This window comes from Rhinopithecus roxellana, chromosome 3 (assembly GCF_007565055.1).
Source record: "Rhinopithecus roxellana isolate Shanxi Qingling chromosome 3, ASM756505v1, whole genome shotgun sequence".
Lineage (NCBI taxonomy): Eukaryota > Metazoa > Chordata > Mammalia > Primates > Cercopithecidae > Rhinopithecus > Rhinopithecus roxellana.
Genome location: NC_044551.1, coordinates 99418170 through 99442121, shown reverse-complemented (window position 1 = coordinate 99442121; position 23952 = coordinate 99418170). Strand labels below are relative to the sequence as shown.

General features: G+C 42.3%; 1 protein-coding gene across 6 annotated transcripts in view; it reads left to right on the top strand.

Annotated features, from left to right (window-relative positions):
* Window positions 1–23952, top strand: part of GRAMD2B (GRAM domain containing 2B) — a 67296-nt gene that overhangs the window by 20252 nt on the left and 23092 nt on the right. For 3 of the 6 annotated variants that reach the window (XM_030927415.1, XM_010382442.2, XM_030927411.1), the window contains exons 2-4: window positions 18682–18801; window positions 19538–19580; window positions 23227–23338. In XM_030927415.1, coding sequence (XP_030783275.1) covers window positions 18682–18801; window positions 19538–19580; window positions 23227–23338 — 275 coding nt within the window. The remainder of the gene's footprint in view (window positions 1–18681; window positions 18802–19537; window positions 19581–23226; window positions 23339–23952) is intronic. The other 3 variants (XM_010382443.2, XM_030927412.1, XM_030927413.1) reach the window with 2 other exon arrangements.

Sequence of the window (23952 nt, the reverse complement as noted above, 5' to 3'; positions counted from 1 at the left end):
CCTAAGGACTGCATTTTTACAAGGCCCGTACCTAAATGGTTCTGACGTAGAAAGTTCTTAGGCCACAGTTTGAGAACCTCTAGTTTATGGAGTTCACAGACTGATCTTTTCAGAAACTGTATGGCTCAGGCGTACCTGAAATGACTTTTAATGGAAGAGAGGAAAATTCGTCAGCTTTGTTTATATTCTCACTCCTAGTTTTAGTGAGTGTTGTTTCAGTCTGTGTACTTCTCTGCAGAGCCAGGGTCCTATTAATCAGTTAAAATAAAACAGGGCCCCTACAGGCAAAACCCTGAGGCTTCAGAGTCCTCTCACATCCTCTTTCATTATCTCCCTTCCTTTGTATCTTCAAAGACATCTTTGCCCACCTTCTGCTCTCCCCACAGAGATGTTGACATTGAACTTTCCTGCACAATAGTTTTCTGTCTTTTCTCAGTAAAACTGGCTTTCTCTCAGCTGTGATGGAAAGACTCCATCAGTGATTTCATGCGTGCATGTTGTTATATCCATAACAGGAAACAGTGAGCTATAAAAGATAGAGAGGCCGGCCAGGCGCTGTAGCTCATGCCTGTAATCCCAACACTTTGGGAGGCTGAGGCAGGTGGATCGCCTGAGGTCAGGAGTTCAAGACCAGCCTGGCCAACATAGTGAAATCCCGTCTCTACTAAAAATACAAAAATTAGCTGGGCGTGGTGGCGGGCACCTGTAATCCCAGCTGCTAGGGAAGCTGAGGCAGGAGAATCCCTTGGACCCAGGAGGCAGAGGTTGCAGTGAGCCAAGATTGCACCATTGCACTCTAACCTGGGCAAGAAGAGCGAAACTCCATCTCAAAAAAAGAAAAAAAGAGAGAGAGAGGCCTTCCAGCACTCCACCACCACCAATCCTGGCCTACCTTTTCCAAAGAAGATTATTCCAAGAGAAAAACAGGTGGAGCACACTGGGGTAGGGGGCCAGGGAGGTGGTAAGAGAATTTATGGAATTTAAGGACAGGAGCCGTTCCCATTATCCCCCACTATTCTGTGCAGATGTCTGTCTGCCTTAAGAACAAGCTGGCCTTCTAGCTTAGAAAAGACATTTCTTCAGTGCCCTCTCTAAGGTAACTTGCCTATTTGGTATGTGAAGCCATTCAAGGAGATGGTACGAATTATTGTTTTGTAAAAGCCGTTTTTTTATGAACCAAATTCTGTAGACTTTTTGTTCTAAGAGTTGGCAAGAACCTTTTGTAAGGATAAGGGGACAGGTGCCCTTTGAAGTATATGTTTATGATTGATCAATTCAGGGAATCTAATGCTTTTGAGAGAGCTGATTTTTGCACCTACAATTCCATATTTTGTTTCAAACATACTGTTCATCTTTTAGATCTATACAGAATTGTTACAAACCTTGTAAATTATCCAAGATAAATGAGCATGTTCACATGAAAACCCAGACAATCTTTTTTTCTTCTCCTTCTTCAACTTTTATTTTTAGTTCAAGGGTACATGTGCAGGAAGTGCAGGTTTGTTACATAGGTAGATGGGTGCCATGGTGGCTTGCTGCACCGATCAACCCATCACCTAGGTATTAAGCCCAGCATCCATTAGCTCTTCTTCCTGATGCTCTCCCTCCCACCTCTCCTGACAGGGCTTAGTGTGTGATGTTCTTCTCCCTGTGTCCATGTGTTCTCATCTTTCAGCCCCCACTTATGAGTGAGAACATGCAGTGTTTGATTTTTCTTTTCCTGCATTAGTTTGCTGAGAATGGTGGCTTCCAGCTCCATCCATGTCCGTGCAAAGGACATGATCTCAGTCTTTTTTATGGCTGCATAGTATTCCATGGTGTATAATGTACCACATTTTCTTTATCCAGTCTATCATTGATGGGCATTTGGGTTGATTCCATGACTTTGCCATTGTAAATAGTGCTGCAGTGAACATACTCGTGCCTGTATCTTTATAATAGAATGATTTCTATTCCTTTGGGTACATACCCAGTAATGGGATTGCTGGGTCAAATGGTGTTTCTGCTTCTAAGTCTTTGAGGAATCGCCACACTGTCTTCCACAATGATTGAACTAATTTACATTCCCACTAGCAGTGTAAAAGCATTCTTTTTTTCTCTGCAGCCTTGCCAGCATCTGCTTTCTCTTCACTTTTTAATCATCGCCATTCTGACTGGTGTGAGATGGTATCTCATTGTGGTTTTGATTTGTATTTCTCTAATGATCAGTGATGTTGAGCTTTTTTTCATATGAAAAACCCAGATAATCTTGAGGGCCAGCACAGCCTGAGGACTTGCTGACACAAAGTATTGATGGGCCAGAGGAAGTGGGCAGCCTGGCTGTCACATCACACCCTGTGTCTGCTGCTGCTCAGGTTTCTCTCACTGTCTCTTGGGTATGTGGTGGGGGGGTTGGGGGGGTGAGGAGGGGGTGGGAGGGCAGATTAAAGAGGAGCAGCTGCAGCCTGAGGCACAGACAGGATGCAGAGTGGCTCCATCATCCCACCTAGAGTCATGGACACATACCCACTTCGATACATTCTGTTCACAGCCATAATTCCTTTCATGCTGATTCGTGTCATTGGGAATCTCTCTTCTTCAGCTTCAAGCTGAATCTGACTCGGGTGTTGAGACTGGGGAATGGCATTTCCATTTTTTCCTCTCTTCAGGACAGCCAGAGCAGGAAGGGCAAGAGAAAAGGGACCCTGGTACCTGGTGATGTCAAAGTAGGTAGCTCCTACTGCTGTGCTAGCAAGAGCCATGTGGGCTAGTGTGAGAAGAGGAACTCTCCCAAGTCCCTTACTGGGGAACCAGATATCCAACAGTGTGCCTAGAGATGCTTTAGTCCACTCCAATCCTAAATACTACTACGTCGTGCTAATAGTTTCCCTGAAAAACAGCCATATTTCACTCATTTTTTAAAAATCAATTACAATTTTGTCTTAAGGTTTGATGTTGGTATTGTGTTTATTTTTTCAAAGAATCTTTATCTTCTAGAGTTATGCACTGCAGTAATTACAGATGAAAAGATAATATGGTCTGGGATTTGTCTCAAAACCAGTAGGAGGTAGGAGTGGTGGGGTACAGGTATATAGATGAAACAAGATTGCCTTGTTTATACTATTCTGTCTACTTTGTACATGTTTTATATGTTATAAAATGTTCATAGTCAGTGGTTTAAAACTTTAAAAATAATTTATGAAAATAAGTGGGTACCCTTATTTACTCAGCTGCGCTGTGAATTTCATATTAACCCCCAAAACTAGACCAGTCTGAGTGTTTCTAATAAAATCCAGCAATAACCATGACTGATTTTAAAACATTCACTGCTTCTCTTATCAACAATGCCTAGCGTCATTGGTCATGTAGAAAATGCATACATTCGCCAAGCTTTTAAAAATTTAACAATAACAACAAAAAAACTCTGTGTGTTCTCAATTTGACTAAGGTGTGACAGAGAGCAGCTCTGTGACGCAGGCTGTGAGAGGAGGATCTGGTGTGGAGGCGAGGAAACCAGGGCCCTTACTAAGACACTGAAATATGATAAACATCCTTATGAAGATGCCACTCCCAGAAACTGGGACGTGAGCTACTCTTAGGAAGCCACAGACCATGGAATACAGATTCTTCTCCTGGAACCTTTTCCATTTCCAAGAAGGCATAAAACGAAGGAAAGCAATCCTGTTTTCTTTCCATTTCTTGGAATCTAATAGCTAAGCATTGCCCTTTAAACTCTAGCAAAGTAAAGCAAACTCAGGCATGGTGGCCCCTCCCAGCAGTAATGATGAGATCATTTGGCCTCAGTAACCAGGCAGGCTCCACTACCTTTCACCTAGTTTTGTGGGAAGAAATGATAAAGCTCCCTCGATGGAAATGTTCCTTCTTTAGCCATAACCTTCACAGGATCCATCTGTCTAATGTTTGTCTGAAGGCATTGGAAGGGCAGACCGTTGCCTCACCAAAAGCATCCTCAGTAGTTTAGTCTACTGAACTATGGGGAGTTGTTCCAGAACAGGATCCAAACCCCAGCAGAAAACTCCTGGCCTTTCCCATGCCAGTTTTCCCAAACCCAGGAATTCCAAGTGAAGTACATCCATTCCTATTGCTATTTATACTGTCTGGTAGAGCCAAAATGGGCTCTGGGCTAGAAATCAGAAAGCCTGGCCTTTGGAGCTGGTTTAAGGAACATGAAGTCCTTAAGGTAAATGAATTGAATCCCTTTGTGGGGATACAGAGATGTGAGAAGACCAGGATCCTGCCCTCCAGAGGCTTATGGTCAAAGCAGGGCAAAGACAAGTAAACAGTAGCCCATTTATAATTTTTTTTTTTTTTTTTTTTTTTTTTTGAGACAGAGTCTCACTCTGTTGCCCAGGTTGGAATACAGTGTAGCATGATCTTGGCTTACTGCAACCTCTGCCTCCCAGGTTCAAGCAATTCTTTGGCCTCAGCCTCCTGAGTAGGTGGAATTACAGGCATGCACCACCACACTCAGCTAATGTTTGTATTTTTAGTAGAGAGAGGGTTTCACTGACCAGGCTGGTCTCAAACTCCTAACCTCAAGTAACCCACCCGCCTCAGCCTTCCAAAGTGCTGGGATTACAGGTGTGAGCCACGGCACCTGACCCCATTTGTAATTTTTAAACAAACCACATACTAAAGTGGTACAGTTTCCATGACAGTCACAGGGTACTGGAAAGGAGCACAAAGAAGAAGAGGTCAGTCCTTAGGACCCAGAAGGGGTTGGGGAAGTCGCCAGGTAGGAGGTGACCCCAGCAAGAGCTATATCTTGAAAGATAAGCAGTGCGTGCAAGGGACCACAGAGAAGGCACGGCAGCTCAAGAGGAGGGTGCTTGGGGGCAGCATAAGAGGTTCAAAGCCAGAAAGGGAGGCTTCACATTACAGAGGACCTGTTTGCTGTACTCATCTTCAGCTTTATCCTGTAGGCAACAGAGAGCCAAAGGGGTTTTAAAGGAGGAGAAGGAATGATGTGATCATATTTGGGGTTTGCAAAGATCACAGAGCAAAGTGATCTTCCATATAGATGGAAGGAGAAGAGGTCACATATAACTCAAATGAGATAGGGAGGTATAGCAGTCCAGGCAGGAGGCATTGAGGACCCTAGCTAAGTCAACTAAATGAGGGAAAGAAAAAGAGGGGACTTAATTAGAAAATATTAAGAAGGTAAAGTCTACAGGTCTTGGTGTCTGGCCGGGCTTGGAAAGAGAGGGCTGGTCATAGTATGGGAGTAATAGAGGCTTCAGTCACCGAGATTGGAGTTGTGTGGGCCCTCAATGAACTCATCTTTGTTTCCTTATTTGTGAAATGTGGATAACACCTGTCTTACATGCCTGCCTCAAACATCTGTCTAACATGCCTGTCTTACATGCCCGCGTGAGGGTTAGTGTGGTATCGTGGTGTCATGGGTATGAATGCTCCTTAAATGGCAAAGCACCATGCAAATATAAAGTCATTCGGGAAATCCAATAGAAAGGAGTGGCAAGGAAGAGAGAAGAGGCAGAGATGTGTTTTCCAAAGCAACACGTTTAAAGTGCAGATAGAGAAAATGCATATTTATGGTGGGAAAAATTAAGGACAGTAAATAAAGACGTCAAATATAAAATTAAAATATTTTAGATCCACTGCTTATTTCCTTGAAAGAGGTACTAGCTGTCATGTACAAATTATATTCAATCTAATTATTCTATCCCGTAAAAGTTAGCTATATTTAAGATATTGGGGTAAACATTTTAACAGCAGTGAAGAGTTGTCACTAGTTCCACAATTATTTCATATGTTGATACTTGTAATAATTAAAATCATGTATAATATATTTTTATATAACAATATGGAATAATTCTATATTGTTGACACTAACATGACAAACCACATGGATACATTCTAGGGAAAGCCAAATACAGATATGAGACATTCACATTCTTAGGTAGATTAACACCTTTGAAACCTCACAATTTGAAATAACTAAAACTACACTCTCTTTTATTTTTTGCCATGGGATATCATGAACTTCTTTTTCCTTACGTGTGTCTAATTTGAGGGTGTTTTGGTTAAACCAAAGCCTTTTACATAAAACTGCTTTCACCAATATACAGATATATTCCACTTTTTTAAAGTGACAATGTCTTTCTTCTCTAGAAGTTGAGTCCCATTAATTTTTTATTAGAAAAAGAATCCTTAGCTTTAATAATACTTGGCATTTAAGCAAAGAGAATTTTCACATGTGCTGCTGACGCCCATGTTGATTCACTTGGTGGGATATGGCCTGAGACCCGAACCTGGCCTCTGGGAAAGTCCTGTATGTCACATCCTGTGAACACCCTACTCTGTCCTCATGTGTGTGCGGCTCTGCACTGTAAGATCAGAACACAGGAGACTGAGGATGTAGCAATGCGGAGTTTGAGTGAGGGAGAAACAAAGGCACAGGTTTCTGGAACTATTTTGGACCCCCATAGTAACTTTTAACTCTGCTGCAACACCCGTGTACTTGGTCTTTTAAGCTCTCTCTGGCTTTTGATATCTTTTTTTTTAACTCCTACATGAAACAGAAGACAGAGTTACAGGAAATGAAGGGTATAAGAGGAAAGAAAGAGCTATAGTCATCACAAATGCCAGGGTGGCAAGAGGCAGCTCTTCTTTCAGGGGCTTAGCTGAGGGCCAGAGGAGCACAGCTTGTCTCCACGGGAGTGGAGAGGGGTGCCTGAAAACAAAAGCAAACATTTCTCTCTTCTAAGTCGGCTTCTAATGGCCCTGGGTTTTGTCTGTTTTAAGCTAAAAGGTTATCGCACTATTAATAGGTAAAAAAATTCTCTTCTGACCACATACATGTATTTCTAGCATAATATATTCTCTCTCTCTGGATAAAATTTATTAGCATATTAGCATAAATATAATTTTTGTAAGGTCAGACAAGAGATTTGAAGTATAATTCAAGGGGAGTTTGTATTCACATAATGAAACATTCTGCTGTGAAGTTTACTAGCAATGCCTCTCTGGGTTATCATTTCTGACTCGTCCCATTTCCTTTCTCACCTATCACCTGGTCCTCATTCATTCTCTGTCCTAGAAGAGAACCTCTAAAACTGGTGTCAGTCCATTCAGCCTGCTGAAAAAAAAAAAAAAAAAAAATGTTGCTCCCTGTGTCCCGGCCAGTCTGGCTCTAGCCTCAGCTCAAAGGGGCCCAGGTATGGCTCAGGCTACCACTCCATAGGGTGCAAGCTATAAGCCTTCGTGGCTTCCGTGTGGTGCTAATCCTGCAGACACACAGAATGCAAGAGTAAAGAAGGCTTGACGACTTCCACCTAGATTTCAGAGGATATATCAGAAGGCCTACGTGCCCAGGCAGAAGCCTATCATGCAGCGTAGCCAACACAAAAACTCTACAAGGGCAGTGCTGAGGGGAAATGTGAGGTTGTGCCCCCACACAGAGTGCCCACTGGAGCACTGCCTAGTGGAACTGTAGGAAGGGAGCCACTGTCCTCCAGACCCCAGAATGGTAGAGCCTCTGGCAGCTTGCACCCTACATCTGGTAAACCCACAGGCGCTCAACTCCAACCTGTGAGAGCAGCCAGAGAGGCTGCACCCTGCAAAGCTGCAGAGACAGAACTGCCCAAGGCCTTGGGAGCTCACTCCTTGCACCAATGAGCTCCATGACTTGGTCTTGAACTTCCAGTCTCCAAAACCATGAGAAAGAAATTTCTGTTGTTTACAAGTATGTTAGTCCATTTGCATTGCTATGAAAGAGTACCTGACACTGGGTAATTTATAAAGAAAAGAGGTTTAATTGGTTCATAGTTCTGCAGGCTATACAGGAAGCATGGTGTAAACAATCTCAAAAGAGATCGTTTTGGAGCTTTAAGACTTAATGACTGCCTTGCTGGGTTTCAGACTTGTGTAGGGCCTACTTCCCCTTTCTTTTGGCCGACTTCTCCTTTCTGGAATGGGAATGTTTATCCAGTGCCTGTATCACCATTGTATCTTGGAAGTACATAACTTTTTTTATTTTACAGGCTCATTGGTGGTAGGAGATGAGTCTCATATGAGACTTAGTACTTTAGACTTGATGCTGGAACAAGTTAAGACTTTTGGGGACTTTGGGGAAAGTACGATTGTATTTTGCAATGTGAGGATGAGATGTGAGGGGCCAGGGGCAGAACGATATGGTTTGGATGTTTGTCCCCTCCAAATCTCATGTTCCAATGTGATTCCCAGTGTCAGAGGTGGGACCTGGTGGAAGGTGATTGGATCACGGCAGTGGTTCCCTCACAAATGGGTTCACACCATCACCTTGGTGATGAGTGAGTTCTCACTCAGTTCATATAAGATCTGGTTTTTTGAAAGAATCTTGAACTTCCCCTTCTCTCTGTTGCTCCCACTCTCACCATGGGACGTGCCTGCTCCCCCTTCGCCTTCCACCATGATTGTAAGCTCCCTGAGACCCTGACCAGAAGCAGATGCCGGCACTATGCTTCCTAGACAGCCTGCAGAACTGTGAACCAATTAAACCTCTTTTCTTTATAAATTACCCAGTCTTAGGTATTCCTCTATAGCAATGCAAATGGATTGATATTCTTGTAAACAACAGAAATTTATTTCTCATAGTTTTGGAGGCTGGAAGTTCAAGATGAAGTCATCAGCAAATTCAGTATCTGGTGAGGACATATTTGCTGTTTCAGGGATGGCTACATTTTGTTGGATCCTCATGTGGTGGAAGGGACTAATGAGCTCCTTACAAGGGCATTAATCCCATTCATGAGGGCTCTACCCTCATAATCTAATCACCTCCCAAAAGCCCCACATCTTAATGCCTTCACCTTAGGGGTTAGAATATCAGCATAACAATATTTGGTGGACACAAACATTCAGACCATAGCACCCAGTTTCCCTGACATTACTCTCTTGCAATACCCGTCTATCAAAAGATAAACGATAATTTTCTCATGAGTATCAGGTTCATAAACTGTCACATCTCAGGAAACCATGGCAGGGCCTGTTATTCCCTCCTAAATTCAGAAGCACCGTTATCCGTCCATCAGTAAGTCTGGCCCCTCAGCCACTCTATTCCTTATCATTCTACTCTCCTGGCAGTTCTCGTACTACAGATACCACTTCTCCTTGGCATTCCTGATATATAAGTCAGTTCTTTCCTTTCTCCTCCTTTGTATACTAGTAATAGAACCTTTTATGACTCTTGCTTGAAGTTCTCATCCCCATAGCTTTGTTCTCTTTGATCTTCTATTCCTTTAAAGTGAGGTTCCAAATTGGTCTCCTTTATGATAGACCTCACTGAGTCATGAAAATTTTCATTTTCTCTAAATATGTTTTTCTGGACTTTAAAACTAATTCTTTCCTAAACACAGTCTTCAGGACAAAAACTTTAATCAAATAGATGTCCTCTAATATATCTTAGGTATATTAAAGTGGCTCATTGTGACATCCAACTGCTACTGGAGAAGAGCTTCACAAAGGAATGAAGATATGAGGCCAAGGTGGGCGGATCACCTGAGGTCAGGAGTTTGAGACCAGCCTGGCCAACATGGTGAAATTCTGTCTCTATTAAAAATACAAAAATTAACTGGGCATGGTGGCACACGCCTGTAATCCCAGCTATTCAGGAGACTGAGACAGGAGAATTGTTTGAATCCAGGAGGTGGAGGTTGCAGTGAGCCAAGATCACACTACTGCACTCTAGCCTGTGCAACAGGCTTTTTAAAAAAAAAAAAAAAAAAAAAAAAAAGAGGAATGAAGACAGAAATTCAAAAAAAAAGTGCTTAAAGTCTCTGCCCCTAAAAAGGTTATAGTCTAGTTTGGAGGAGATCTATTCAGTATATGTTTTTAGAAAGTTTGGTAGTATTATGCATTGCAAAATAGCATTCATGTACTGAGGCTGTAAATAGCAAAAGAGAATTCACTATCAGCAGCATCAATCTTCCTTGGCTGGAAACTAGAAAAGTCCATTGCTACCTCCTTGCTGCATTTTATAATTTACTTTGTTATTTTCCAACTGTGCTTGGCCTCAAAATGCTACTGCTGTGAAGTTAGTTTGATGAAGACAGTCTTTTCAAGTTTCCATATGGTTTCAAATTATTGCTCATCTAACTAATAATCAGTTTGAAAAAATAAGTTTGCATACAATGCCAATTCAGCGGTGGGGAAAATGAAACGACTGACCTTTTTCTCTTGCTCCCACCCGCTCTTCCAAAACTTGTCAACCACACTTGGGAAGGAGTTCATTCATGAGGTAGGTTTTGAGATAAAATTTAAGCCCAAGACCTTTTTAAAATGCTAATTGTTTTCCTATACTGCAAATAGATGTCTAGGCAATAAGTATTAATTGCATAATTTCTTATATTATTGATAATGAAGAGATGGAGGTCAGTATCAAAGTGGGGATGTAACTGGATTTGTTCAGAGTCTGGTATGATGGGTTCCTGTGTGTAGAGAGGAGGGAGCAGAGAACTGAGAATCAATGCATAGAGGAAGGACAGAACATGATATAAGTGCAGCCAAGGTAAGAAGACCAACATGGCTGGAACAGAGAATTCCTTTTGAAAAGCAGAGGGAGATTGCAAAACTGGAGGGTCTTGGCTCATGTCCAGATGCCTCGATCTGGTGCTCAATAGAAAGCCATTGTTGACTCTGGAGCATGACATAATGGAGGCGGTGTCTTAGGAGGATGAATTGCACATTGATGTCCCAGAAGTCTTGGAGAGTAAGATCCTAGAGATCATTGCTGTGCGTTCCAAGGGTGGAAGGGAAATCACTGCAGCTGCACCCACTCTCTACTGTTGACTTCATCTTAAAGCAGTGACAAAAACCCTTGGGGGTGTTTGGTTACTTTTTTAAAAAAACATAAGCTAGTTTGAGTTGGGTTTCTGTCTCTCCAGAATCAGAATCTTAACAATTAATTGCTTTTTGGAGTTATATGAGTTGCCTTAGGCTTTCAAAGAGACATAATATTTTAGGAAAACAGAATTAGGAGTAGATATAGAGGCAGGAATGAATCACATAATTGTTCATGGGACAATGATTTGTCCACTTTCATGAGAACAGAGGGGTCTTCTTTGAGACGATATTAAAGAAGTTACTGGAGCCAGATGGTGGCCTCTGCTAAACCATTTCTCTAGCCCTGCTATTGCTGCTGGTGTTTAGGTATTCATTTTTGCTACAGCAGTATGCTTGAGACTCAATGGAATTAGTTTCCAAACTGGCGGAACCTCTCCTCTGCAAAATCTGATATTCTTTTTATTGTTGACCTATTTGGGGCTCTTTTGGTTTTATTAGATACAGTTTTCTACCTGCTATCAACATAACGTCTATTATGTCTAAAACTAAATTTACAAAATCCTTCCCACCAAACTACAATTTCTCTCGTGTTCCCTATAACTGTTAGTGGCAATGCCATCCTCTCCATCCCCCAGATAATCTTGGTGTTCTCGGATGTTCCTCTCCATTGCGTGCTCTCCCTAATCATTCCAATGTTATCTCTGGATTTTCCCTCCAATGCAGTGTCTGCTTCTTGCCTTCAGATTCACCTCCCTACCTGCCTTTCTGTTTTCTCTCGTCTCTAGCTTCCACCCTCCCTTGTTCTTGTACAAATAGGAATATAGTCCTCCAGAAGCCCATAGCTCATCAGGTCCATGATGTATAAAAGGTGGGCATTTAATATCTCATCATTTCATTCCTTCTGTTTAAAAATCTTCAATTAATACCTGCCACCAGTCAAATGAAGTCTAAAAGTAGCCTTCTCTCGTTAGGAGTCAAACTTCACAACTTAATTTCTGCTTCTTCCTGCTGCCTGTACTTCAAAAAAAAAATTACTGGATTTCCTTGTGAGAGTGACTTTTCCTTGTCTGCATATTTTGCTTCTGCCTTTCCTTGTGTTTCTCATGACCTTATGGCATCTCTATGAGTCCAAATTGTATGTATCCAGCTCGAATCTCAATCCTTCCACAATAATCATTGTATAACTGCAGCGTTTCTTTGGGCAGAGAGGTGGCACCGATGGCTGTGATGCAGTAACGAAAGTTTTGATGTCTCCAATCCAAAGGACTGTTTTATTTTTACTGTTTTATACAACAAATAGAAATATAATTTACATTTCTCGTACTGAAATATATTTCTGACAGCTATATTTTTCTACTTAACTAGAAAAGACATAGTGCCCTCCCCATACACAAGGGTGTCATGCTTATTTCTTCCACACAACTTCTCTGAGTCTCCTCTTTACAATTAGAAGAGGTTTCTGAATTCCTTAGACACCTTCTTTATGACACAATATCCTTTATGACATGTTTTGTTCTTTATTTATGTACTAAACTTAAGTTCCCAGTAAAGCCTAAGTCCTTTGAGAACATAAAATCTGCTATGAGGTTTTACACATAGTAAGAGCTCAAACATTTGAAGATAGTAAATCCACTGATTTTTATTATCCACTTTGTACCTTACATCTTTGCTACAAGGATATGAATAAAACTTTTTAAATTGTTTAAATGCTTACCAAAATACTATAATTCATTAAAATTGTATAATGATCTCAATCCCACCTCTCCCATCCCCTATCTGCCTCCTCAGTAGCTACCACTTTTTGTTGTTGAGATAGGGTCTCCCTCTGTCACCCAGGGTAAAGTGCAGTGGCACAATCATGGCTCACTGCAGCCTCAAACCCCCAAGCTGTAATCCCAGCTACTCAGGAGGCTGAGACAAGAAAATCACTTGAACCTGGGAGGCAGAGGTTGTAGTGAGCTGAGATTGTGCTACTGTACTGCACTCCAGCCTGAGTGACAGCAAACCATTAGATAAATTGGCAAAATGTACATACAAACAACTAATTCACAAAACAAGAAAAATTTTAATAAGCGCTTAGATATATGGAAATACACTCAGCTTTACTCTTAAGAAGAAAATGCAAATGAAAACTGTAAGTGGAATATTTTTTAGCCTTTTACATTTGCAAAGATCAAAAAGTTTAGCACTAGTCATGATTAAAATGATTATTGTTATTTTGTGTGCCAGCTATTAGGTACTTCAAAATATGTATATTTTTAAGACTAACACTTTATTAGTGAGAAGATATAAACACTGTTGTATATTTGGGTGTGAATCACAAAATGTCTACTGAGGGCAATTTGGCAATAGCTGTAACATTTTTTCTATCATATACCTTTTGATGCAGCAGTTCCATTTCCAGAAAATTATTCACATGTTATAAACATATAAGGACATTTGTGCAATGTTGTTAGTATTTGCAAAAGACTGGAATCCACCTACATGCCCCGTCAATAAGGAACTGGTTAAATAACAATTCATCCTCACAATGGAACTTTATGCAGTCATTTAAAAGTATGAGGAAGATCTTTAGGTAGTGACAGGAGAGCACCAAGATACAATAAGTAAAAAAAAAAGAAAAAAAAAAAAAAAGCAAGGCGTAGAACAGCATGCTATCTATCATTTGTACTTCAAAAAATGCACATGCTGATATGTGCACAGACTCCCCCAGGAAGGACACACAAGTTGCTGGGAAGAGTAGGTGCCTTTGTGGAGAGAAACTGGGTCACCATGAAACAGGGGTAAAAAGAAATTTGTTTTTCTATTTGTAACTTTTAAATTTTATACTTATGCTTATAGTGCCTATTCAGAAATAAATATGTAGATAGATAAATGAAATGTGTAGTTGTCCAAACAAAAATATATGTATCAGAATTGTAAATGGAAGGTCATTCTTCTTGACTTATAAAAATCTAATTTGGGAGATTCCGAGTTTATGAAATTGGAGAAGCTAAAGGGTTTCCCAGCCATCCTGTCTCCATTGCTCACTCTTGTACTTCCACACTCCATTCTATTTCCTTCTTTTGGTCACTGTGAGGCCTCTCTTTATTTGTACTATGGCTGCCGTCCAGCCCTCTTCCATCTCTGTAGCCCAGCTCTTTGCTTTCCAAAGAGTGTCTGCCAGCCACGGAGCCACTGAGCAGGCAGCTCTCTGAAAACAAATGCCTATGAGGCCCCAGATCTTGGTGAATCAAGATGCCAACCTGGTTTTCACTACAGGGTTTCAGCAACACTCTACTTTCAGAGACCCACCCATGACCACAACAATCCCATTTCCAGGAATTTATTCTATGAAGACCCTCTGATGAAACATATCTTATCTTCAAGACTCTTCTAAACCTTTGTTGGTCAAGACTGTGGCTTTAAAATGATCAGACTTCTTAAAAAATAATGGTAGATATAAAACTACCTCTACTTCTGCTACCATAAGGAAGCTTAGTGACATATTTTTATGCCTTTAGCTTAGATTAACATGTAAGTAGACTCAAACACAGGGACTCACCACTGCAAGTAGAAGGGAACACACCTTCTTGGACTGAACCACAGTGAAACACTTGTTTTCCTTCACCTGAGACACAGCTTAATCATAACTTCTGCCCTCAGCTACTTATTTACTTGGACTTGCATGTGATGGTGCCTGAATACAATACATTCCCAGCGGGAGGGGTAAAGGGCCAGTGATGTGACAAGAGAAAGGCATATTGAGTTTACCTGAAACTCACAGATACTGTCTCCAGGAGGAATGATGGTTGCCTCCACATTAGAGTTCTAATTCCGAAAAATTGTGAAATCCAAATTTAAGTCATCATCAAACTAATGAGGTCTGGGAAGTGACAAATATTAGATGATTGATAGAGATTGTACAACCTGTTTTTGTATTTATAAATTGTGTAACAGTGTGTGGCAGTGTTTTATTGAAACAAGGTTTTCCTAGCCAGCAATAAAAATGTTGTCCCCTGGCCAGGCGTGGTGGCTTATGCTTTATAATCCCAGCACTTTGGGAGGCCAAAGTGGGCAAATCACTTGAGACCAGGAGTTCGAGACCAACCTGGCCAACATGGTGAAACCCCGTTTCTACTACAAATACAAAAATTAGCCAGCCATGGTGGCAGGTGCCTGTAATCCCAGCTACTCAGGAGGCTGAGGCAGGAGAATCACTTGAACCCGAGATGTGGAGGTTGCAGGGAGCGGAGATCACGCCATTGCACTTCAGCCTGGGTGACAAGAGTGAAATTCTGTCTCAAAAAAATAAATAAATAAAAATAAAAATGCTGTCGCCTAATGGGTGAAGTCAGGTTCAGTTGTTATAAGCATGACTGTCTCACTGCTTTGAAATTTCTACTAAAAACCTTTCAGGCAGGGACCATAACTGAGGCTTAAAGTGGGTTGGAGATGGGAGGAGAAATAACCTGCCAGGGCCAAGTGAAGGTTGGTCCTGTGTCTCCAGCATCTTCTACTGCTTCTATGGATACTTAACAACCACCAGCTCACTTACCTGTCTCACCTACAAAGCTCTGAGCACCCTGACAGCAGGGACCAGTCCAGTAAATATTTGTTGAAAAAGGAGGATTGTTTTTTTTGGTTTGTTTTTTCAGTTGACTCTTTTAGTCAAAGTCCATAACAGGGCTTTGTCTTCTGGTTAAAAAATAAATAAAAACTGATTTCCTTATTTTCATGATTTAAATGAAACCTGTTCAGCTTCGTTGACCGTAGCTTTACAGTTGCTGAGAGGCCTGATTCAGCTTTATTGACTTCAAAGTTTCCAAAAGGCCTTGAGGAAGCATTCCATTTCCCCTCCCACACTGCTCACTGAAACACACGCTAGCCTCTGCTGCTTGAATTCTACATAGTTTCAGTCTGCTGCTGACAAGACCTCCAAGGTAAGGGACGCTTGCAGGAATAATCTTGCCTGTGTGAGCAATTAACTTGCTTGAGCCTGTAGCATCTTTAAGTAAGCAAAAACCTAAGATCGAATTGACCTGTAGGTGAATTTCACTTCCTCTTTGAGATACTACATAATTAATCCGTATCATTCAACCTATAAATGACCACCGTGAGCAAATACTGAGCTGAGTGCCGTGGAAAAAAAAAACAGACATTTCCTGCCTTTGAGGAACTTAGTCTAGTGCTGGATAACTAAGATTTTTGGGAGAAAAGGTACCAGTACAAGGTATTAATTAGATGCCTAGTGAGTTATAAAATCAGCAGGCAGCATAGAGACTTTTAAGCAATGTGGAAGACGTGCCCCCTGGCTAGGGCCTTCAAGGAGAGAACCAGTGCTGAAGACAAGACACAAGCTGAAGGAGAAGTAAAGTGGAGAGTATGTAGGAAAAAGGTACTTTGAGTACAACTGTATGTTCCATCCTTGAAAGACATTGTTTGAGTAGGACAATCTAGAGGCATGCACTGTAATCTTTTCAGTGCTAAGCTGAGTCCCAAAACAGGACCACCTCATGTGGTTAAGCACTTAGTCACCTGCGCTGCACACAAAAGCTTGACCAAGATGAGTCAGGGTCAAAGAGGGACTGAAATCTAGCCTCAGTTTTGCTGCCTTCTGACGTTGGTGCTGGGCCATTTCTGCCCAGAGCAAGGAGCACCTTATCTCTGCCAGGAGCACCTTTTGCAGAGTGGTTCTCTGTACACAAAGATGCTGTACAGGACAGCTCTGGCCCTCCCTCTAAGCCTTCATCTGATCCTGCATAAAATCCAGTAAATATCTGAATAAATGTTGAGATGGATTATTGAAGTTCTATACCCAGTCTCTACTTAAAGAGGGCTTCTCAAGTAGATTTCTGCCTGAATCTGTTGAAGAAGAGAGATAATGTGTGTGTGTTTTGGGGGAAGAGAAAAAAGCCAGAGATGTGCTTTAAGGCCTCTTAACTATTCTAAAATTCTTTGAGTCCACAAATTAAACATGGTGTTAAGTTTAATAAAGTCCAATTATTATTTAAACCCAAACACGGTTTTCCTAATAATATTTCAAGGCCTTGGCCTTCCATGTACCTTTGTCACATAATGCAATTCTGTTATGCACTGAGCCCTTTTAATGTATGTAACTGTTTTAAGTACTTTGAGAAGAATTGAAGAAATAGAAGGTTGGACCTCTGTCCTCAGATATGTATCTACTAGGAAAAAAGAAATGCTTACCACAAAATTAAGAGCATCAACCATTTGGCCAGGCACAGTGGCTCACGCTTGTAATCCCAGCACTTTGGGAGGCCAAGGTAGGAGGATCACCTGAGGTCAGCAGTTCGAGACCAGCCTGGCCAACATGGCAAAACCCCGTCTCTACTAAAAATACAAAAATTAGCCAGGCATGGTGGCGTGCACCTGTAATCCCAGCTACTCGGGCAGGAGAATCACTTGAACCTGGGAGGCAGTGATTGCAGTGAGCCGAGATCGTGCCACTGCACTCCAACCTGGGCAACAAGAGTGAAACTCCATCTCAAAAAAAAAAAGTAGCAACCATTTGTGGGGATTATTAGTTAGATACCCTTGTCAGATATACTGGCCTTGATTCTGACACTACAATAGGACTCCTCGCCTAGGCTGCAATTTTCATATGCTGTGAAAAGTGGTCAGCAAAGCAACCAGACAGCTTAAATTATCCAGTGGCATTTCCTGCCTGCACAGTCATATCCAGGTGAGAATACCAAATAGGTGGTAAATAAAAATGAAGATTAGCTAATTTCTCATAGCAATGCCATCTTAACATGTCTTTCTTTATGCTCAGTCTCCATGGAGTCCTCACATCCTCAGAAGTATCGTTTGTGTTTTACTGAGCTGACACACCAAAGAAGTTCTGATCCATAAAAAACATTTTGTATTTTTCCTTCAACTTCCCTTCCTTTCCCACTTTCCCATTGGAAATGGTTTCCCCTGCTTCCCAAGAATCTTCACTGGCCTACTGATGGAGCCCAGTTCTGCATCCCCCATGCTGGTTGTCCTCTGTTTGTTGGTTCTATGCACAAACCCTCTTGACTCACCTTGCACTCTACTCCCTTCCACCTTCTCTTTTATCTAGGTCAGACCTAGGTTTTCCAAAGCCTATTGATCATGACTGTAGGTCAACACTATCCTAGACCCCAGGGTTAGGACAAAGATGAGTAAGATTCCCACCCCACCCTGGAGCTCTCACACTGAAGAGTTAATTATGGGGATAAATGGATGAGTAGGTGGTTGTGGGGATGGATGGAGACAGAGAACACAAAGGCTTTGCAGACAGACATACTGCGTTTGAATCTCAAGTAAGATAGATGCTAGCTCTCTGAACTTAGGCAAGATAGCAAAAGCCTCAGATTCCTCATCTATAAAATGAGGGTAGTAATTCCTACCTAGTCTGGGTGGTTTAAAGATCAGAGACTGTAAATTGCTTAGGGAACTGCTTGGTTAAACTACATGTAAGTGACATAAGAGAAGTGCAAACAAAAGGGGTGGGGGTTCCCAGAGGGAAGGCTCACACCTGCAGGAGGCCACACATGAGGAGGCCACACATGAGTGTCTGTGTGTGTGCGTGTGCGTGTGCACGTGTGCAGGGCCCTCCCAGCCTCCAGGTGATCTGACTTCCCCAGCACAGCCTAAGCAGAGCAGCAGAGCTGGGCAACACAGACCTGGGAGCCAGCAAGTCCACACAGTTTGGCATTTACAAGTGAAACAGGTATGACCTGCAGCTACTGCCATTGGGGCACCAGGCAAGGGGTTAGAATGGAGATTGGGAAAGGGCCTAGCTGTCAAAGTTAACTAGCCTATCAGTGGGGAATGAAAATCATTCCACTCTAGAAAACCGGGTTACTTCATCGTTTTCCTTCCAGCTACCTCTCTCTGAATGTCTAAGTTGAAGCGTTTTCCTTTCTTCTTCAGCTCAGAGGCTGAGAATGGTGTGGAGGAGAAAAAGAAAGCCTGCAGGTCGCCAACAGCCCAATCCCCTACCCCATCTGTGGAGGCCGACTCCCCAGACCAGAAGAAAATCATTAGCTTACGGTGAGTCCTCCATTGACTCTCTTTGTTCTCTTTTGTCTTTTGGGGAGAGGGCATTATGGGAGGAGCTGGGGTTTTTTGTTAAGAGTGAGGATGTATTAATACTATAGACAAATAATACTCCTGAGAAAGAATGAACATTTTTCCTCGATACCCAGGCAGCATCTTTTTCTCCCTCCTGCCCCAACCTTCAGCAGAGCATCTGCACCTTTCTGAAAGCGCTGATTTTGCTAAGTGATGAGGGCAGGGTAGCCCACTCTCAGGCATATGTTTAGAAAGCACCTGGGAAGGCTGGCCAGGTTGGAGTGTCTGCCCAGCCTCGGGTGTGCCCACCTGGTGTCTCATTTTCCTGGGGGCCATGAAAAAGCCAAGGAAAAGAATCCCCATCCCAGAGACCCATCAGGCCACCAGTTTCCTGTGACAGACTAAGAGAGGGAGGGGCAGTTTGGTTGTGGGGCTGGAGGGGACAGGTGGTTTTGAGATGTGTAGCCGTAGCTTCATCATTCTCAGAGACACCAACTACCGTTTGGTAGAGACTAAAGTTGCTTTGGGGCACTTAAAAGATAGCGGTTAAACCAAGAGTGTGTGATGGGGTAAGTGCAGTTTATCTAAACTGAGTAGAGAAATAATTGTTGTCCTTCACCATTATTAGAACTTTTAGAACTGCTACCTTCTACTTCTTTTGGTCTCTGCTGAAAGATTATTAACTCCACTTTTTGCTTCCTTCCTGGCTTACCAGCCCATGTCTTCTCTCCAAATCTATGCTTCATTCAGGACCAAGAGTAAGTCTTAACTCTTCCCCAAATTTTCCTCTTCTGACTCTAATTCCCAATTATCTCTCCATCTTTCCTGCATGCTGTTTTGTGGCATCTCACTTTTTTTTTTTTTTTTTTTTGAGACGGAGTCTCGCTCTGTCGCCCAGGCTGGAGTGCAGTGGCTGGATCTCAGCTCACTGCAAGCTACGCCTCCCGGGTTTATGCCATTCTCCTGCTTCAGCCTCCGGAGTAGCTGGGACTACAGGCGCCCGCCACCTCGCCCGGCTAGTTTTTTTTTTTTTTGTATTTTTAGTAGAGACGGGGTTTCACCATGTTACCCAGGATGGTCTCGATCTCCTGACCTCATGATCCACCCGTCTCGGCCTCCCAAAGTGCTGGGATTACAGGCTTGAGCCACCGCGCCCGGCCTTTTTTGTTTTTTTCAGTTGGGGTCTCGCTCTGTCACCCAGGCTGGAGTGCAGTGGCACATTAGCTCACAGCAGCCTCCACCTCCCAGGTTCAAGCGATCCTCCTCCCTCAGCCACCCCAGTAGCTGGGACTACAGGCGTGCACCACCATGCCCACCTAATTTTTGTGCTTTTAGTAGAGACAGGGTTTCATCATGTTGACCAGGCTAGTCTTGAACTCCTGACCTCAGGTGATCCACTGGCCTCGGCCTCCCAACGTCCTGGGATTATAAGCGTGAGCCACTGCGCCTGGCCAGCATCTCAGTGTAACCATTTTTTTTCCTCTAGTTGTTTCCCCTCAAAGCCTCACCTAATGCTTCTCTTCACAAAGGCACAAGGCACGTTATTTCTCATGTCTTTCACCACTGTTGGCTGACTACAGCAGACACCTTAAAAACTTTGTTGGTTTTACTCCAACTTCCCCAGGCTTCAGTAATAATAATACACTCTCACAGGGCATGCTTGCTAAACTTCATGGGCATGTGGTCTGTGCAGCTGGAAAGGGCCCACACTTGGTTTAATGCTCCCCTCTTGCTATCCAGAAATGCTTAATAATTTTTATGTAAGGGGGCCGGGCGCAGTGGCTCACACCTGTAATCCCAGCACTTTGAGAGGGTGAGGCAGGTGGATAACTTGAGGTCAGGAGTTCAAGACCAGCCTGGCTATCATGGTGAAACCCCATCTCTACTAAAAATACAAAAATTAGCCAGGTGTGGTGGTGCATGCACTCGGGAGGCTGAGGCAGGAGAATTGCTTGAACCCAGGAAGTAGAGGCTGCAGTAAGCCGAGACTGTGCCACTCCAGCCTCAGCAACAGTGTGAGACTTTGTCTCAAAAGATTAACTCATTAATAATTTTTATATAAGGGACCCCACATTTTCATTTTGCACTGGGCTTCCTGTCACCTGTAGGAAGTGAGAATAACAGGGTTGAAGAGACCCAAAGAAATCAATATTATGTACATACCCTGTCCACAGGGGCCAGTGCCACGCAGATGAAGCCCCTTATTGCTTCTGCTTTTTGAAATTATCAAGGGTAGAGCCACCCTACTTGTCATATTTGCTTGCAGGCCATGGATCTTCAAACAGTCTGATCATTTCCTTGCCCGTTCCATTAACATTTATTAATTTGAATCAGTAGAGATGATGAATTCAAATCTGTGAATAGTATAAATAAAAGGTAAGTGGACATTTGTACAGATAATTTTATTTTCAAATAGAGAACAAATGTTTTTTCATAGCTTCCAAAAAAAAGTAATCCCTAGAATTCCCTGGGAATTTACATCTGTGAATAGCTTAAATGGCCTGTGTCTGAAATTAAATTCATTTACCTTGAACAGCTGAGGGGTATTTGACCTGTGATTTGAGCACTGTGGAATCATACACTGTAGTGGCTAGAAGAGGCCTAGGACTTCATATAGTCCATCTTTTCACAGCTGAGAAAACCAGAGCATAATTCTCTAACTTCAGTCCTTTCTGTTTATCTGTGACACCCATGTACCACCTGAATTACTTCAGATTGTTCTTAAATCCACTTTGAACCAATTTTTTTTAACTGAACCTCATTTTAAGGAATAATATCGTGAAATCATGGATTTTATGTGCCATTTCCTCTCAGAAACATTAAAGCAACTTCACGATCGTAAAACGTATTCGTATATATAACTCCAAAAATCATCCGTGCATGCTTTGAAGCGACTGCTTTTAGCCATAGGGTTGAAGAAACATACAAATGCACACATCTACTAAAATGAAAAACCAGGACTAGAATCGCCTTAGAAAGAAACTCTGGAGCTCTGACCTCTGTCCTTAACAGGAAAAAGGAAGATTTGGCTTCAAACATGTTTTTTGGTTTCATTTTTGTTTTATTCTGATTTCACTTGTATTTCCACTCCGGGATGTGTTGTGTCTTTTCCTCATACCCGATTCTTGCTTATCCTCTTAGGCCCAGCATTTCAAGCCCACGTTATTCTCTTGTTTTCCTCTTCTCTTTATTTACCTTTTTAAATTTAACTTTTTTATTTTTTTGAGACAGAATCTTGCTCTCTCCCCCAGGCTAGAGCGCAGTGGTGCAATATCAGCTCACTGCAACCTCTGCCTCCCAGGTTCAAGCGATTCTCCCGCCTCAGCCTCCCGAGTAGCTGGGACTACAGGCGCGCACCACCATGCCCGGATAATTTTTGTATTTTTAGTAGAGATGGGATTTCACTATGTTGGCCAGGCTGGTCTCAAACACCTGACCTCAGGTGGTCTGCTCACCTTGGCCTCCCAAAGTGCTGTGATTACAGGCGTGAGCCACTGTGCCCGGCCTGTTTTCCTCTTCTCTCACCTCCTGTTAGACTTATTGGCTCCATACCTTCTCCTAACTGCTGTAATATTTTTTGTTTGTTTGTTTTTTTGGTGCTAAATCATGTACTGCCGTTTTTAAAAAGTGTCTGATGCATGCGTACACAGGCGCCTTAAGGACAAAGACTGTGTTATGGGCCCCAAGAGATTTAACACAATGCCCCAATCAATTAATACTTGTTAAATATTAGTGGAATTCTGAAACAAAAATATTCTTTGATTGAACTATAGCCGCAATACTATTTAGTAGTTTGCCTCAAGTACTCCTTTTTTACATATTGATTAAAATACTTTTAAAATGACATAATTATTTTCACAACTTGATCATTATTTCACCCTCTATAAGTTACTATTTCTACAGTTTTTGATTACAGCCTGCTGAAATCCTTCCAGTGTCCTAAAGCATGTGCTGTGTAAATGCTCTCAGAGTATCATGAATGATTTTTGATATCCAGAAAAGAAAAACAAATGTCAGGTTTTCTTAAGATGATAGTATAACAATCAAGATTTATTACAATAAATTAATGAAAAATGTATCTCATAGGCCAGGTGTGGTGACTCATGTCTATAATCCCAGCACTTTGGGAGGCTGAGGCGGGTAAATCACTTAAGTCCAGGAGTTCAAGACCAGCCTGGGCAACATGGTGAAACCCCATCTCTACAAAAAAATGATCTGGGCATGGTGGCACACACCTGTAGTCCCAGCTACTTGGGAGGCTGAGGTGGGAGAATCGCTTGAGTCCTAGATGGGGAGGTTGCAGTGAGCCGTGATCATGCTGCTACACTTCAGCCTGGGCCACAGAGCAAAACTGTCTCAAAAAAAAAAATTATCTTATAGACACCCTGGACTTTCTTTCTTTAGGTCAAAATCCAGTTTTGATGGTGCCTCTTTAGCAAGTGATAAGAACGACTGTAAAACAGAAAGCAAAAATGACCCTAAGACTGAAAGAAAAAAGTCTTCATCTTCCAGCCAGGTAATTTGAGAATGGAATTTGTATTGTCTTAGGGGGTGACAAGACTATTGAAGCCAGTGACAAGAAGGAACTCAAGTACGCACCTTCCTGCTGGTCAGGACTAAGATAGGCATAGAGTTGAGACAATTTAGAGGAACAAACAGGCAGTAGTTCCTCCAGTCCGTTTTTTATCAATGTTATATCCCACAACTCACTTTTCAGCACATTGCATGGTGGTGAGTTCTATGCTGTGGCCTCGAACTCTGACAAATACCCAGAGATCAGGGACCAACACAGAGTCACGTGCTTATCCAATAATTAACAAGACAAGGGGAGTTGTGACATCCTTGTGCTGAAATTGAAGAGTCTGATAAGCATCTGCCTGAAGAGTAGTAGGCCAGCCAACTGCACACAGAGGAGTAAGACCTTTGAACAGGGTCAGGATTATTCTCCAGAACTAATTTTGGTTCTGCTCTAAAATACACCCAGATAGGAAACAAAACTCAGTTCTATGTCATCAGAGTGTGATACATGTACTGGGCCAGGAGTTTGGGTTTTTTTTAATTCTTCACCCCTCTAAATACTTGAATATGTGCCTCATAAGAGCTAAACCAAAAACCATCGGCACACCCAAG